Here is a 13123-nt window from a genome sequence, read left to right as displayed (position 1 = left end):
AGTCATGGAAAGGGTACTGAAGGATAGGATTTCTCAGCATCTGGAAAGACACTGCTTGATTAGGGACAGACAGCACGGATTTGTGAGGGGTAGGTCTTGCCTTACAAGTCTTATTGAATTCTTTGAGGAGGTGACCAAGCATGGGGATGAAGGTAAAGCAGTGGATGTAGTGTACATGGATTTTAGTAAGGCATTTGATAAGGTTCCCCATGGTAGGCTTCTGCAGAAAGTAAGGAGGCATGGGATAGTGGGAAATTTGGCCAGTTGGATAACAAACTGGCTAACCGATAGAAGTCAGAGAGTGGTGGTGGATGGCAAATATTCAGCCTGGATCCCAGTTACCAGTGGCGTACCGCAGGGATCAGTTCTGGGTCCTCTGCTGTTTGTGATTTTCATTAATTACTTGGATGAGGGAGTTGAAGGGTGGGTCAGTAAATTTGCAGACGATACGAAGATTGGTGGAGTTGTGGATAGTGAGGAGGGCTGTTGTCGGCTGCAAAGAGACATAGATAGGATGCAGAGCTGGGCTGAGAAGTGGCAGATGGAGTTTAACCTTGAAAAGTGTGAGATTGTCCATTTTGGAAGGACAAATATGAATGCGGAATACAGGGTTAACGGTAGAGTTCTTGGCAATGTGGAGGAGCAGAGAGATCTTGGGGTCTCTGTTCATACATCTTTGAAAGTTGCCACTCAAGTGGATAGAGCTGTGAAGAAGGCCTATGGTGTGCTAGCATTCATTAACAGAGGGATTGAATTTAAGAGCCGTGAGGTGATGATGCAGCTGTACAAAACTTTGGTAAGGCCACATTTGGAGTACTGTGTACAGTTCTGGTCGCCTCATTTTAGGAAGGATGTGGAAGCTTTGGAAAAGGTGCAAAGGAGGTTTACCAGGATGTTGCCTGGAATGGAGGGGCGACTTGATGGAGGTTTATAAGATGATCAGGGGAATAGACAGTCAGAGACTTTTTCCCCGGGTGGAACAAACCATTACAAGGGGACATAAATTTAAGGTGAATGGTGGAAGATATAGGGGGGATGTCAGAGGTAGGTTCTTTACCCAGAGAGTAGTGGGGGCATGGAATGCACTGCCTGTGGAAGTAGTTGAGTCGGAAACATTAGGGACCTTCAAGCAGCTATTGGATAGGTACATGGTTACGGTAAAATGATGTAGTGTAGATTTATTTGTTCTTAAGGGCAGCACGGTAGCATTGTGAATAGCACAATTGCTTCACAGTTCCAGGGTCCCAGGTTCGATTCCGGCTTGGGTCATTGGCTGTGCGGAGTCTGCACATCCTCCCCGTGTCTGCGTGGGTTTCCTCCGGGTGCTCCGGTTTCCTCCCACAGTCCAAAGATGTGCAGGTTAGGTGGATTGGCCATGATAAATTGCCCTTAGTGTCCAAAATTGCCCTTAGTGTTGGGTGGAGGTGTTGACTTTGGGTAGGGTGCTCTTTCCAAGAGCCCGTGCAGACTCAGTGGGCCGAATGCCCTCCTTCTGTACTGTAAATTCAATGATAATCTATGATTAATCTAGGACAAAGGTTTGCACAACATCGTGGGCCGAAGGGCCTGTTCTGTGCTGCATTTTTCTATGTTCTATGTACAGGTTAGGTGAATTTGCCATGTTAAATTGCCCCTTAATTGGAAAAAGATAATTGAGTACTTTAAATTTCAAGAAAAATATATATTCATATTTACGAGGGGGAAGAAAATCGATAAACTATCAGTAAAAGTGAAGATGTTAGAGATAATGGATGAATTGCAAATAGATTGAAAGGATCTACTGGAAAGCCTGGTTCAGGTTAGAGTTGATAAGTCGCCAGGTCCAGATGGCTTGCATCCCAGATTGTAAAAGGAAGGCAGAGTGGAGATAACATAAGGACTTTCCATTATCTACCCTAGAGATGGAATCTACCCAGAAGATTGTAGAGTCGCAAATGTGACACTCTTCTTCATGAAAGAGTGTATTAACTGCCGGCCACTTGGTTTAACATCGGTAGTGGATAAAGTTTTAGAACAAATGATAAAGGAAAAAACAACTGGCACTTAGACAGGTTTGAGTTAATGAAGTAAAGCTAGCATGAATTTGTAAAATGTTTGACGAATCAGATCGAGGTTTTGAAGAAATAACAAAGATGGTTGATGAAGGGAAACCAAGAAAGTTGTCCATATGGATTTTAAGAAAAGTATCACATAAGAGGCTAGTTTAACAACATTGAGGTTCATGGGATAGGAGTGTTAATGTCAGTTTGGTTAAAATAGTTGGCTTATGGTGAGATCAATATCTAGTTCATGGTTAGCATTAATATTTTAGAGATAATTTTTACATTTGGAAATATTGATGTTTAACTGTAGATAATGGGATAAATGCAATATGTGGGCAAGCCAGAATGTTGGAGACGTAATGGCTTCACTAGTTGCCAAAATCCAGTCCAGAGAGATGTTTTGTTTTGGGAGTTACAGCTAAATTAGTTTCAAAGCATTCAATCAATCCTAAAAGACAATGTTGTAATAGAGGTGGATGGAGCTTAAGAAGATTCTCTGGTTTCAATTTATTGGTGTGTTTACTCGGAGTAGACGAAGAGGCTCCAGACAGAAAAAAGTCTTGCTGTTAGCTGGCCTTGCATAGTTGTAGCTCAGGAGAAGTCGTAGGAGCTATTTGATACCTCCGTGCAATTAGGGTTCAGAGGAAGACCTGCGGAACTGAGAAGGTGGTGGAAGATCACGGCGCCATGGTACTAAGAGGGTTAGGGCTTAGATGAAGCCCTGGGAGCTGTTGTGGCTTGGTGCAGTTGAAATGATTGGAGCTCGGTAAAATCTAGGGACATTGGTAGCTCAGAAGTTAGCTGTCTGATAAAGAATTGAAATTGTGCCGGTAATCAGGAGCTGGAGTGCAGTCTCAGGAATCCAAGGAACACAATTTTGGGATAAGAAATTGAACCACTGGGAGGTGAGAAGTCATTGAGGCAGTCCTAGTCACAGTGCCTGTTGAGGGAATTCAGAGAGGAGATCTTCAGTTGAAAATCCCTCATGAGGAAGACAGAGCTAATGAGATTTTGAGAGTCACAGTGGTCATTGACATCTAGGTAGGTTGCTGAGAAATCCATGGGATCTCTCTTGGGTTACATTTGCCATTTAATGCGCAATGTGATTCTTGACCATAGTTTGCCTGCTAATTCATATTTAGCTCATATTTATTCTGATGTTAGAGAATAAGATCAATTCTGACTTTGTGAAGTGAAGTTTATTCTGTTTATTTAAAATTCTGGAATCCTAAAGCTTTCTTCTCCTAGTGGATAACTGGGATTTCAAATTTTTGGCTACTATAAACAAAAGCTTTGTTTTGTTATGCTCTTGACGTAGCAGAAGCTGCTTCCTTGATGTGCACTCTGACAAAGGAAGGTTCAGACTTGGAGATAGCTTTAACATGTATATTAAACTGTTAACAATTTTCCTACTTGGATTCAATGCTACTGGTAATCCTGCTATAGCTACTCAGACTGATGAACCAGTCTGCTACAATCCACGTGATGGATGTGATGTTCAATCAACCCTGTGTCTATACTCATTGAGTGTCTCCACTGGAAAGAGTCTGAGCATGTGTTATGTGTCCTTTTATATGGGTTGGTGTAATGCCCTCCTGTGGTAGTGTCACCTCTATGTTTATCGTGAATGCCCATTGGTCGTGTCCTATCTTACTGATCTATTGGTTGAATGTCTGTGTGTCATGTCTCTGGTGCTCCCTCTAGTGTCTAGCTAGGTGTAGTGTATGTACATTAACCCTTTGTGTGCTTACAGTGATGTATATCACCACAAGGTTGTTGGTCACTAACCATAACATGACAAAGGAAAGAAAGTAGAGATACATGTTACATCAATAGACTATCAGATTGGGCAGACAAGTGGCAGATGGAGTTTAACACAGAGAAGTGGAAAGTGACGTATTTTGGGAAAAGCAATAGGGAGAGGCAATATAGACTAAAATGAACAGTGCTAAAGAGTGAGCAGGGAGAGAGAGACCTCGAGGACCATGTGCATTAAATCTTTTGAAGATGGCAGGGCATATTGACAGTGCAATCAGCAAAGCATATGAAATCTTGGGCTTTATAAATAAAGGCATTGGGCACAAAAGGAACGTTATGATGGATGTTTGAAAAGCTCTGGTTACATCCAGTTCTAGTCACCAAATTTTAAGCAAGTGTGCATCCTTGAGAGGTTGCAAAGGAGATTTGGCAGATTGGGGAATTTTAGCCTCAAGGTTAGAGTGAAAAAGTTAGGGTTGTTCCCCATGGAACAAAAGAGATTGAGGGCAGATTTGACAGAGGTGCACACGATTATGGCAGGTTTGGATATGGTAGACAAAGGCCAGCTGTTCCCATTAGCTGATGGTACAATGAACTAGGCAACCCAGATTTAATGTTTTCGGCGATTGACGCAGGGTGTGAGGACAAAGTCTTTTACGCCATGAGTGGTAATGACCTGGAACTGATTTCCCTCCCCCCCACCCACCCCCGAGGCGCATTTTCCAGTGGGAGAGGCGGCCTGTCATTAGCTAGCAGTGGGATGTTCCAGTCCCGCTGATGTACATGGGGCTGGATTCTCCGTTTCAGCGGTTAAGTGTCGACTCGAACAGAGAATCCGCGGGAGATCTACGACCAAAAAATCAGCGTCAACCCCTCACCGATTCTGGGACCGGTGAGGGGCTAGCAGCGGCGCCCGGTGAAACTCTCGGCTCCCGCGCCGAAAATGACCGGAAAATGGCATGGTCCCTGGCCACCCATGCTCACGGCAACGACCTGCAGTGGTCACGCAGTACAACATGGTGCCGACCATGTGCGGACCTGATCCGCGACCCAACAGGCCATCCCCTTGGCCACCCCCCACCAGTCCCCCTCGACCTCACGGAAATCCCCTGGCCAGCGGCATGGATCCTGGCCGGGTGTGGCGGCGCTGGACACAGTCTGCAGCCGCCATGCCAGGTTCCCGACCGCTGAGATCACACGTGTCCCGCGCGGTCGGGAACTCAGCCCATCGGGGGCGGAGCATTGCGGTCGGGCCTGCCTATGACTCGATTCTGCCATTTCGTAGGGGGGTGCGGAGCATGGCTGACCACGTTAAAACGGCGGCGGCCCCGATTTGGGCATCAGAGTCGATTCTCTGCCCGATCGCCGATTACGATATCGGCGTCAGGCAATGGAGAATCCCGCCCATTGGGTTTTATATACCTCATACCCTCTGCTGCTGGGGTCATTGGTAGTGGGGGGGGGGGGGGGGGGGGTTTGCCACTGACAGGACCGGATGATCCCACTGGCAGGAAGGGTTTGAAAATTTCAGTCACATTCTACATGGGTGGATATGGACATGATGAATGATTTCAAATCGAAATTGGATGGCCCCTTGGGCAATATAAGCTTTCAGGGTTACAGGAAATGGATTTGTCTACAGACCGTAGGCATGACTTGACAAATCAAATGGCCTCCTTCTGTGCCATAATACCTCTATTACTCTCTCACCCAAACTGATGGGCCATGCCCCCTCACATCTACCTGAAGGAAGATTTGAAAAGACACAAAATGCTAGTGAGGATCAAGGAACATAAATACCTGCTCTAAATTTTTACTGGATATCGTCATGTAACATTTAAAAACAAAAACAATTCTGGTATGTAGTGTGTAAGACTGCCTTTAAAATGTTGCAAAATACAGTTGCGAGTCTGAGGATTGGGAATGTTTTAGAAGTCACAGAGAGCCATCAAAAAGTTGTTAAAAAGGGGAAAAAAATAGAACATGAGAGTAAACTAAGTAGGAATATAAACAGAATGTAAGAGCATTTCTAAGTATATAAAGAGGAAGAGAGTACCTGAAGTAAACATTAGCTCTTAGAAAGTAGAGACAGGAGAAATTATCGTGGGGAATGAAGAAATGGCAGTGGCATTGAACAAATATTTTGTGTCAGTCTTCTGTGGACGACACACATTTCATACCAGAATTAAACAGAGGGAAAATTAACAAAATAAATATCAGCAAAGAAAATGTATTGGCAAAACTTAAGAGGCTAAAACCTGACAGATCCCCCAGACCTGATGGCCCTTAGGTCCCTTAGGTCCCCTTAGACCCTTAGGTCCTAAATAGACAGCTGCAGAAGGACTGGATGTGCTGGTTATGTGTTAGATTCAGAACGGCCCCATTGGAAGTTGGTAAATGTTACACCACTTTCCAAGAAAGGAGATAGAGAGAGAAAACAGTGAGCTTTGGGCCAGTTAGCCTAACATCAGTTCTTTGCAAAATGTTGGAATCTATTTTTAAGAACGTCTAAGCAATGCACTCCGAAAAGCATAGTCTCATTCAAACAAGTCAATGAGGTTTTATTAAAGGGAAATCCTGTTTGACAAATGTATTAGTATTTTTTGAGGTTGTAACCAGAAAGGTGGGAAAAGGGGAACCAGTAGTTGCAATATACCCGGATTTCCAAAAGGCTTCATTTAGAGTTATTGAAATATCTCCTTAAATGCCTGCCATGGCTTATCTACAATCTTACCTTTTAACCAGGGCCTGGATTCACTGTTCTGGAGACTAATTGCTGCCGCTGGTAGAGAATCTGTACTGATCTCCACAGGAGCAGACCCTTCGGCCCTCCAAGCTTGCGCCATTCATGATGCCAGTCTAAGCTAAAACCTTCTGCACTTACGGGTCCTGTATCCCTCTATTCCTATCCTGTTCGTGTATTCGTCAAGTTGCCTCTTAGATGCCGCTATTGTACCTGCTTCCACCACCTCCCCTGGCAGCGCGTTCCAGGCACTCACCACCCTCTGTAAAAACATCTCCTCTAAACTTGCCCCTTGCACCTTAAACCTGTGTCCCCTAGTAATTGACTTTTCCACCCTGGTAAAACGCATCTGACTATCCACTCTGCCCATGCCACTCATAATTTTGTAAACCTCTATCAGGTCGCCCCCTCAACCTCCGTCGTTCCAGTGAAAACAATCTGAGTTTATCCAACCTCTCCTCAGAGCTAAAGCCCTCCAGACCAGGCAACATCTTCTGTAGGCTGTCCAAAGCCCATATCCTCCTGGTAGTGCGCCGACCAGAATTGTATGCAATATTCCAAATGTGGCCTAACTAAGGTTCTGTCCAGCTGCAGCATGGCTTGCCAATTTTTATACTCAATGACCCGACCGATGAAGGCAAGCATTCTACCTTTGCCAATTTTATTCAACCTATATGAAGATTAGAATCACCCGTTATTATTGCAGTACCTTTCTTACAAGTTCCCATTGTTTCTTTATTTATTCTCTGTGCTGCAGTGGAGTTGTTGGTCAGGAGCCTATAAATAATGGAGCCTGTGACTTCTTTCCTTTGCTATTTCTTACCTCCACCCAAACTGATTCGCCATCTTGACCTTCCAAATCAAGATCATTTCTCACTGCTGTATTGATGTTACCCTTTTTTAACAGAGCTGCTCAACCTCTTTTTCCTTTCCTTCTGCCATTCCAAAATGTCAAATACCCTTAAATGTTCAGATCCCCACTGTCCATGTGGAGCTTGCACATTCTCCGACATTCTCAGTCCGTGTGAGTGTCACCCCCACAATCCAAAGATGCGCAGGGTAGGTGGATTGGCCATGCTAAATTGCCCCTTAATTGGAAAAAAAATGATTTGAGTACTTAAATTTTTTTTTCATGTTCAGATCCCAGCCATGGTCACTTTGCAACCGTGTGCATGTACACTGCCAATTTTCTTGGGGGAAGTGGGGGCAGGAAGAGGAAGATTTGAATTAATCCATAACGATCCAATACTTGCATTTACTATGAAATCTTTTGGAGCAAAATTGACATCTCCAATTCTTGCAAAAGCCACCTCACCAGGCAGTTTGTCGAATTCTTTCTGAAAAAAGATTGCAACAGTTTGTCCTAAAATTGGTTTCATTCAAAAGTAAAGTAACTTTACAACAAAACATTTGTCACGGTGTGTTGATAGCAAAAGAGAATAAACAATATAAAATTAATATTATAACGTTTATCCAGGGTTTTAGCAATAGCTCAAAGTTCATCCACAGAGTACCTGAACCAAATAAGTTGCATTTATCATAGTATAATGTCGCAGGAGTGTTACCAAATACTCTTTGACACCAAACCATGAAGGAGATATTAGGACAGGTGACTAAAAGCTAAGTCAAAAAGGTAGGTTTGAAGAAACGTGGTAAATGAAGCGAGAGATGGACAGGGATGGGAGGAAATCCTAGACCTTATCACCCAGGAAACTGAAGGCAGTGGTGAAGATACCTGTGGGTGCACAAGAGGCTTGAATTGGAGATATCCAGAGATCTTGGATTGTTGTAGCGCTGGAGGAGAGAACAGAGAGAGGGAGGGTTAAAGCAATTTAAATACCAGGATGAGAATTTTACATTTCGGGAACTGCTGGATTAGGAGTGAATTTAGATCAGTGAGAACAGGGGGGTCGGGATTTGGTGGAATAATTGATAACGGGAAGAAGAATTTACTGTTTAGGAGAGGACTGTGATGAAGACCAAACACAGAAGACTGGGGCTGTAGACTCAACATAGAAGAGGAATCTGGTTGCAAAACTGCAGACAAATTGGAAGTTAATGATAATTAATATTCATGGGGGGGTTCTTGGTGTGGGGAATGTGGGACAGGGCGGAGGGTGGTACCAGGGGCACGGGAGCTGGTGACTCACCCTGACCACCCAGGGGAGATTGTGCAGCTTCTTCCTGCACAGCTGGCCGGTCCTGGCTGTGGGGCTCACGGCCTCTGCCAGCTGCGTCCAGACCCTGTTGACATCTGCGGGTGGCAACCTCCTTCCCACCCCGGGAAAAGGGTGTTCCATCTCTCCTCCATGGCATCCAATAATGCCTCCACTTTCGTGTTCGCAAAGCGTGGTGCTGCTCTTCTGGGTGCCATCTTCTTTTTTTTATTGTATTTTATTACAAACATGTATCAAAACAGGTTACAGCAAATAAACACCCCGAGAAACATCCTTCCCAGCAATCAACTATACAGTCTGTACAGATGTTTTTCCCCTTTTTCACCCTTCTTCTCCACCCCCCCCCCCCCCCCACCCCCGCGACGAACAGCTCATCAAACATGGTCACAAACATCCCCCACCTTTTCGCAAACCCCCCTGCAGAGCCCTTTAATGCATACTGTTATGGACCAGGGTTTAGAGACCCCCAAAGTGTATCATGGAGTTCGCCTGACCCACAACGTTTACTAGATTGTGGTATGGGGAGCACACGGCCCACTCTACAGGTGTGGTACAGCAGAAATGGACAAGTATTTTTTAAAACAAAACAATGTTTATTCTATGAACTCAAATTAACCTTTTTAAAACATACAGTGCGTATCTTAGCAACCATTAATTCAAAGATAACCCCCAAAGACTACAACACTAAGTAATCCTTTAAACTGTCCTTTTAACATCCAAAAGACTTAACAAACCTTTAAACAGGAGCACATTAGGTTCACATTCACTATTGAGAGCATTTATAATTCTGAATTCACCAAATGATCCAGAGATAGTCTTTGGATGGCAGAGATCAACAGGACAGCTCTTGGTTTAACTTCAGCTGCAGCTCATTGGAAAACCCAGACACACCCAAGCTTTTTCTCAAAGTGAAACTAAAAAGCAGAACCAGAGTTCAGCTCCACCCACACTCTGACATCACTGCAGTGACATGAGCAGCTAACCATTTCTTAAAGCAACATTCTCATGACAATACTTTATCTTTTCCAACCGCAGGAAGTCATACAGGTCACCCAGCCAACCCTCCCCTCCCAACTCCCCTTCCCATTTCTCCTTGAATTTCACCACCCGCTCGCTTCCCTGCTCCCCCAGCCACTTGTATATATATCCTCAATTCTTCCCTCCCCTTCCACATCTGGAAGCAGCAGTCGCTCCAGCAGGGTGTATCTCAGCAATGTAGGGAGCCCCCTCCAGACCTTTCGCGCAAAACCCTTAACCTGCAGATACTCACTCCCCCTTGGCCGCTCTACCCTCTCGCTTAGCTCCTCCAGACTGGCGAACCCTTTCTCCAAATACAGATCCCTCACCTTGACCAACCCCACTTCTCGCCACCTCCTATATACACTATCCATCTCCCCCCCCCCCCCCGGCTCAAACCCATGATTCTCACACAGCGGTGTTAGCACCGACATCCCTTCCACCCTAAAATGCCTCCTTAACTGATTCCATATCTTCACCGTGGACTGCACCACTGGGCTCCCTGAATACCTACTCGGAGCCATTGGCAATGCTGCCGTCACCATAGCCCTCAAACTAGACCCCTTACAAGATTCCTCCTCCATCCTAACCCACTCTATCCCTTCTCCTTCCCACCACCACCGCACCTTGTCCACATTCGCCACCCAATAATAATAAAGCAAGTCCAGCAACTCCCCTTTCTCCAGTGCTTCATTAAACGCCCCCAACAGATGTGGTGCCAAATCCGTCACAAATTCCTGATGAAATTCCGCCGGGTACCCATCTGGCCCAGGGGCCTTCCCCAACTTCATCTCCCTGATACTATCCAGCACCTCCCTGGTAGTACGCCCTAAATGCATCATTTATCTTCCCTGGCTCTGACACCAGATCCCCAGCCCCAGCCGTATCTTCAATAATTCCCTGGACGTGGCCTGCCTCTGCAGCTGGTGCACCAGCATGCGGCTCGCCTTCTCCCATACTCATATTGCACCCGTCTTGCCCTACGCAGTTGCCCTACAGCCTTACGTTGTCTTCCTGTCAAACTGCCTCTGCAACTTTTTCCTCCTCGCCAATCCCTCCGCAGTGGACACCCTCGAATATTCCCTGTCCAGCTCCACTATCTCGCTCACGAGACGGTCATGTTCCGCCCTCCTTTCCTTATTCGCACGAACCGTAAACAAAATAATTTCACCCCGTTCCATTGCCTTCAGTGCTTCCCAGAAAATGGCGGCCGACACCTCCACACTCTGATTCAACTCCACAAACTCCTTAATCGTTGCCGCACCGTACCACAAAAACCTCCATCAATCCCGAGTCAAACCTTCACCCCGGCCTCTGCTCTCATCCCAATCTAAACCGAATCTCCAGCCACTGGGGCACATGGTCCGAGATAACTATCCCCGCATACTCAGCCCTCTCCCCCCAACTAAAATCTCCCGACTCACTACAAAGGAGTCAATTCTCGAATACACCTTATAGACGTGTGAAAAGAAGGAATACTCCCTCCCCTCTGGGTTCTGAAAGTAAACGCCATGGATCCACCATACCCATCCTCTCCATACACCCCCCCCCCCAGCTCCCTTGCCATTCGTTCTTACCCATCGACCTGGGACTCGATCTATCCACCCTTGGTTCCAGGACAGTTAAAATTTCCTCCCATGACCAACTGGTACGTGGCCAAATCCGGGATTGCTGCCAGCAACCCCCTCATAAAACCCACATCATCCCAATTTGGGCCATACACATTTAGCAACACTACCGGTGCCCCTTCCAATACCCAACTCACAATCACATATCTCCCACCTGGATCCCTCACCTCCTTCGCACTCACGAATCCCATGTTTTTGCTCATCAAAAGCACCACTCCCCTCAATTGAGAATCAAACCCCGAGTGAAAAACCTGCCCGACCCACCCCTTCCTTAACCTAACCTGGTCCTTCACACAGAAGTGCGTCTCCTGCAGAAAGGCCACCCCCACTTTCAAGCTCCTGAGATGCGCGAACACCCGCGACCTTTTAACCGGCACATTCAGTTCCCGGATGTTCCATGTTACCAGCCTCACCGGGGGCTTATGCCTCCAATCCCCTCTACCGTGCGTCATCTTCCCCAGTTAACTCCCGCCCCCTTAATTCCACCTTACACCTAGCCCATCCCAGATGGCCCCCTTCTCCACCCCTGACCATGTAATCTCTCACCCCCTGCCATGCCCCAACAACCTCTCCCCCCCCCTTCCTCCCCGCCCCTGGCCACCCCTCACGGCCTTCTCCCCCACCACCTCACTTCCGTTCACCAGCATCACCTGCTAGCGCGGCAGCCCTGCCCAAAGGCACCTCCCAATGACCGCCCCCCCCCCACCACCCCTCAGCTCAAGGAGGAAGGCTCCCTGCTGGCCTTACCCTCCCCCACCCAAACAAAGACTTCTCCTGAACTTCAGGCTGCCTTCTACAAAAGCAAACAAACAAATGTTAAACACAAACAGTCCCATAAAACAAGAGAGGGGGATGGGAACATCCATCCCCACATAAACGTTTCACCCCTACTACGACTTGCAGTCAAACAATGAACAACAACCCCTCCCCCTCACAAATAGCAAAAATCCCCCAATCCATACCCCCACTTCAAACATGCTCCCAACCATTACAAAGTGCTAGCACCCCGGTTCCCAAGCATTGTCCGCTTAGTATTCCCCCAGTTTATGCTCCTTATTGAAGTGTTCGGCCGCTTCTGGGGTCACAAAATAATACTCCCGGCCTCCGAACGTCACCCATACTTTTGCCGGGTAGTGCACCCCAATCCTGATCTGCCACCGGTACAGCACCGCCTTGGCCTGTAGAAACCTGCCTGCCATTTTGCCAACTCGGCTCCGATGTCCTGATAAATTCAGACCTTATTCCCCCCCCAGTCGCAGCTACACTTCTCCCTGGCCCAATGCAAAATCTTCTCTTTTTCCATAAATTTATGGAGGCTCACGATCAGCTCCCGCGTCGGCTCCCCAGCTCTAGGCTTCTGCCTCAGGCACCTATGCGCTCGGTCCACTTCAGGGGCCTTATCTAGCACCCTTTCCACCACCAGCCCCTCCAGTATCTTCGAGACATACCTCGTGGCACTCACACCTTCCACTCCTTCAGGCAGGCCCACTATTCGCAGGTTCTGCCTTCGAGAGGTATTCACCTGCTCCTCCACCTTTGCCCTCAACATTTTGCAGAGGTCTCCTAGGAGCCCCACCTCTGCCTCCAGAGACACCACACGATCGCTGTGATCCAAGATCACTCCTTCGATCTCCCGAGCCTGCGACCCCTGCACCTCCAAACACCTCTCCATCCATTCCAACGAACCCTTCCGGGGTGCCACAGCTCCTTTGATGGCCTTCGAACAATCCTCCTGCATTTCCTTTCTCTGCTGTAATT

At 46.8% G+C, this 13123-nt stretch overlaps 1 protein-coding gene across 1 annotated transcript in view; it reads right to left on the bottom strand.

Annotated features, from left to right (window-relative positions):
• LOC140428584 (deoxynucleoside triphosphate triphosphohydrolase SAMHD1-like) overlaps nt 1-13123 on the bottom strand; it is a 119404-nt gene that overhangs the window by 44265 nt on the left and 62016 nt on the right. Inside the window, exon 12 of the mRNA XM_072515222.1 lies at nt 7797-7880. Within this exon, the coding sequence (XP_072371323.1) occupies nt 7797-7880 (84 nt within the window). The remainder of the gene's footprint in view (nt 1-7796; nt 7881-13123) is intronic.

Source organism: Scyliorhinus torazame, chromosome 8 (assembly GCF_047496885.1).
Source record: "Scyliorhinus torazame isolate Kashiwa2021f chromosome 8, sScyTor2.1, whole genome shotgun sequence".
Lineage (NCBI taxonomy): Eukaryota > Metazoa > Chordata > Chondrichthyes > Carcharhiniformes > Scyliorhinidae > Scyliorhinus > Scyliorhinus torazame.
The sequence above is the reverse complement of the archived record's forward strand: the minus strand, read 5'-3'. Positions and strand labels throughout refer to the sequence as shown.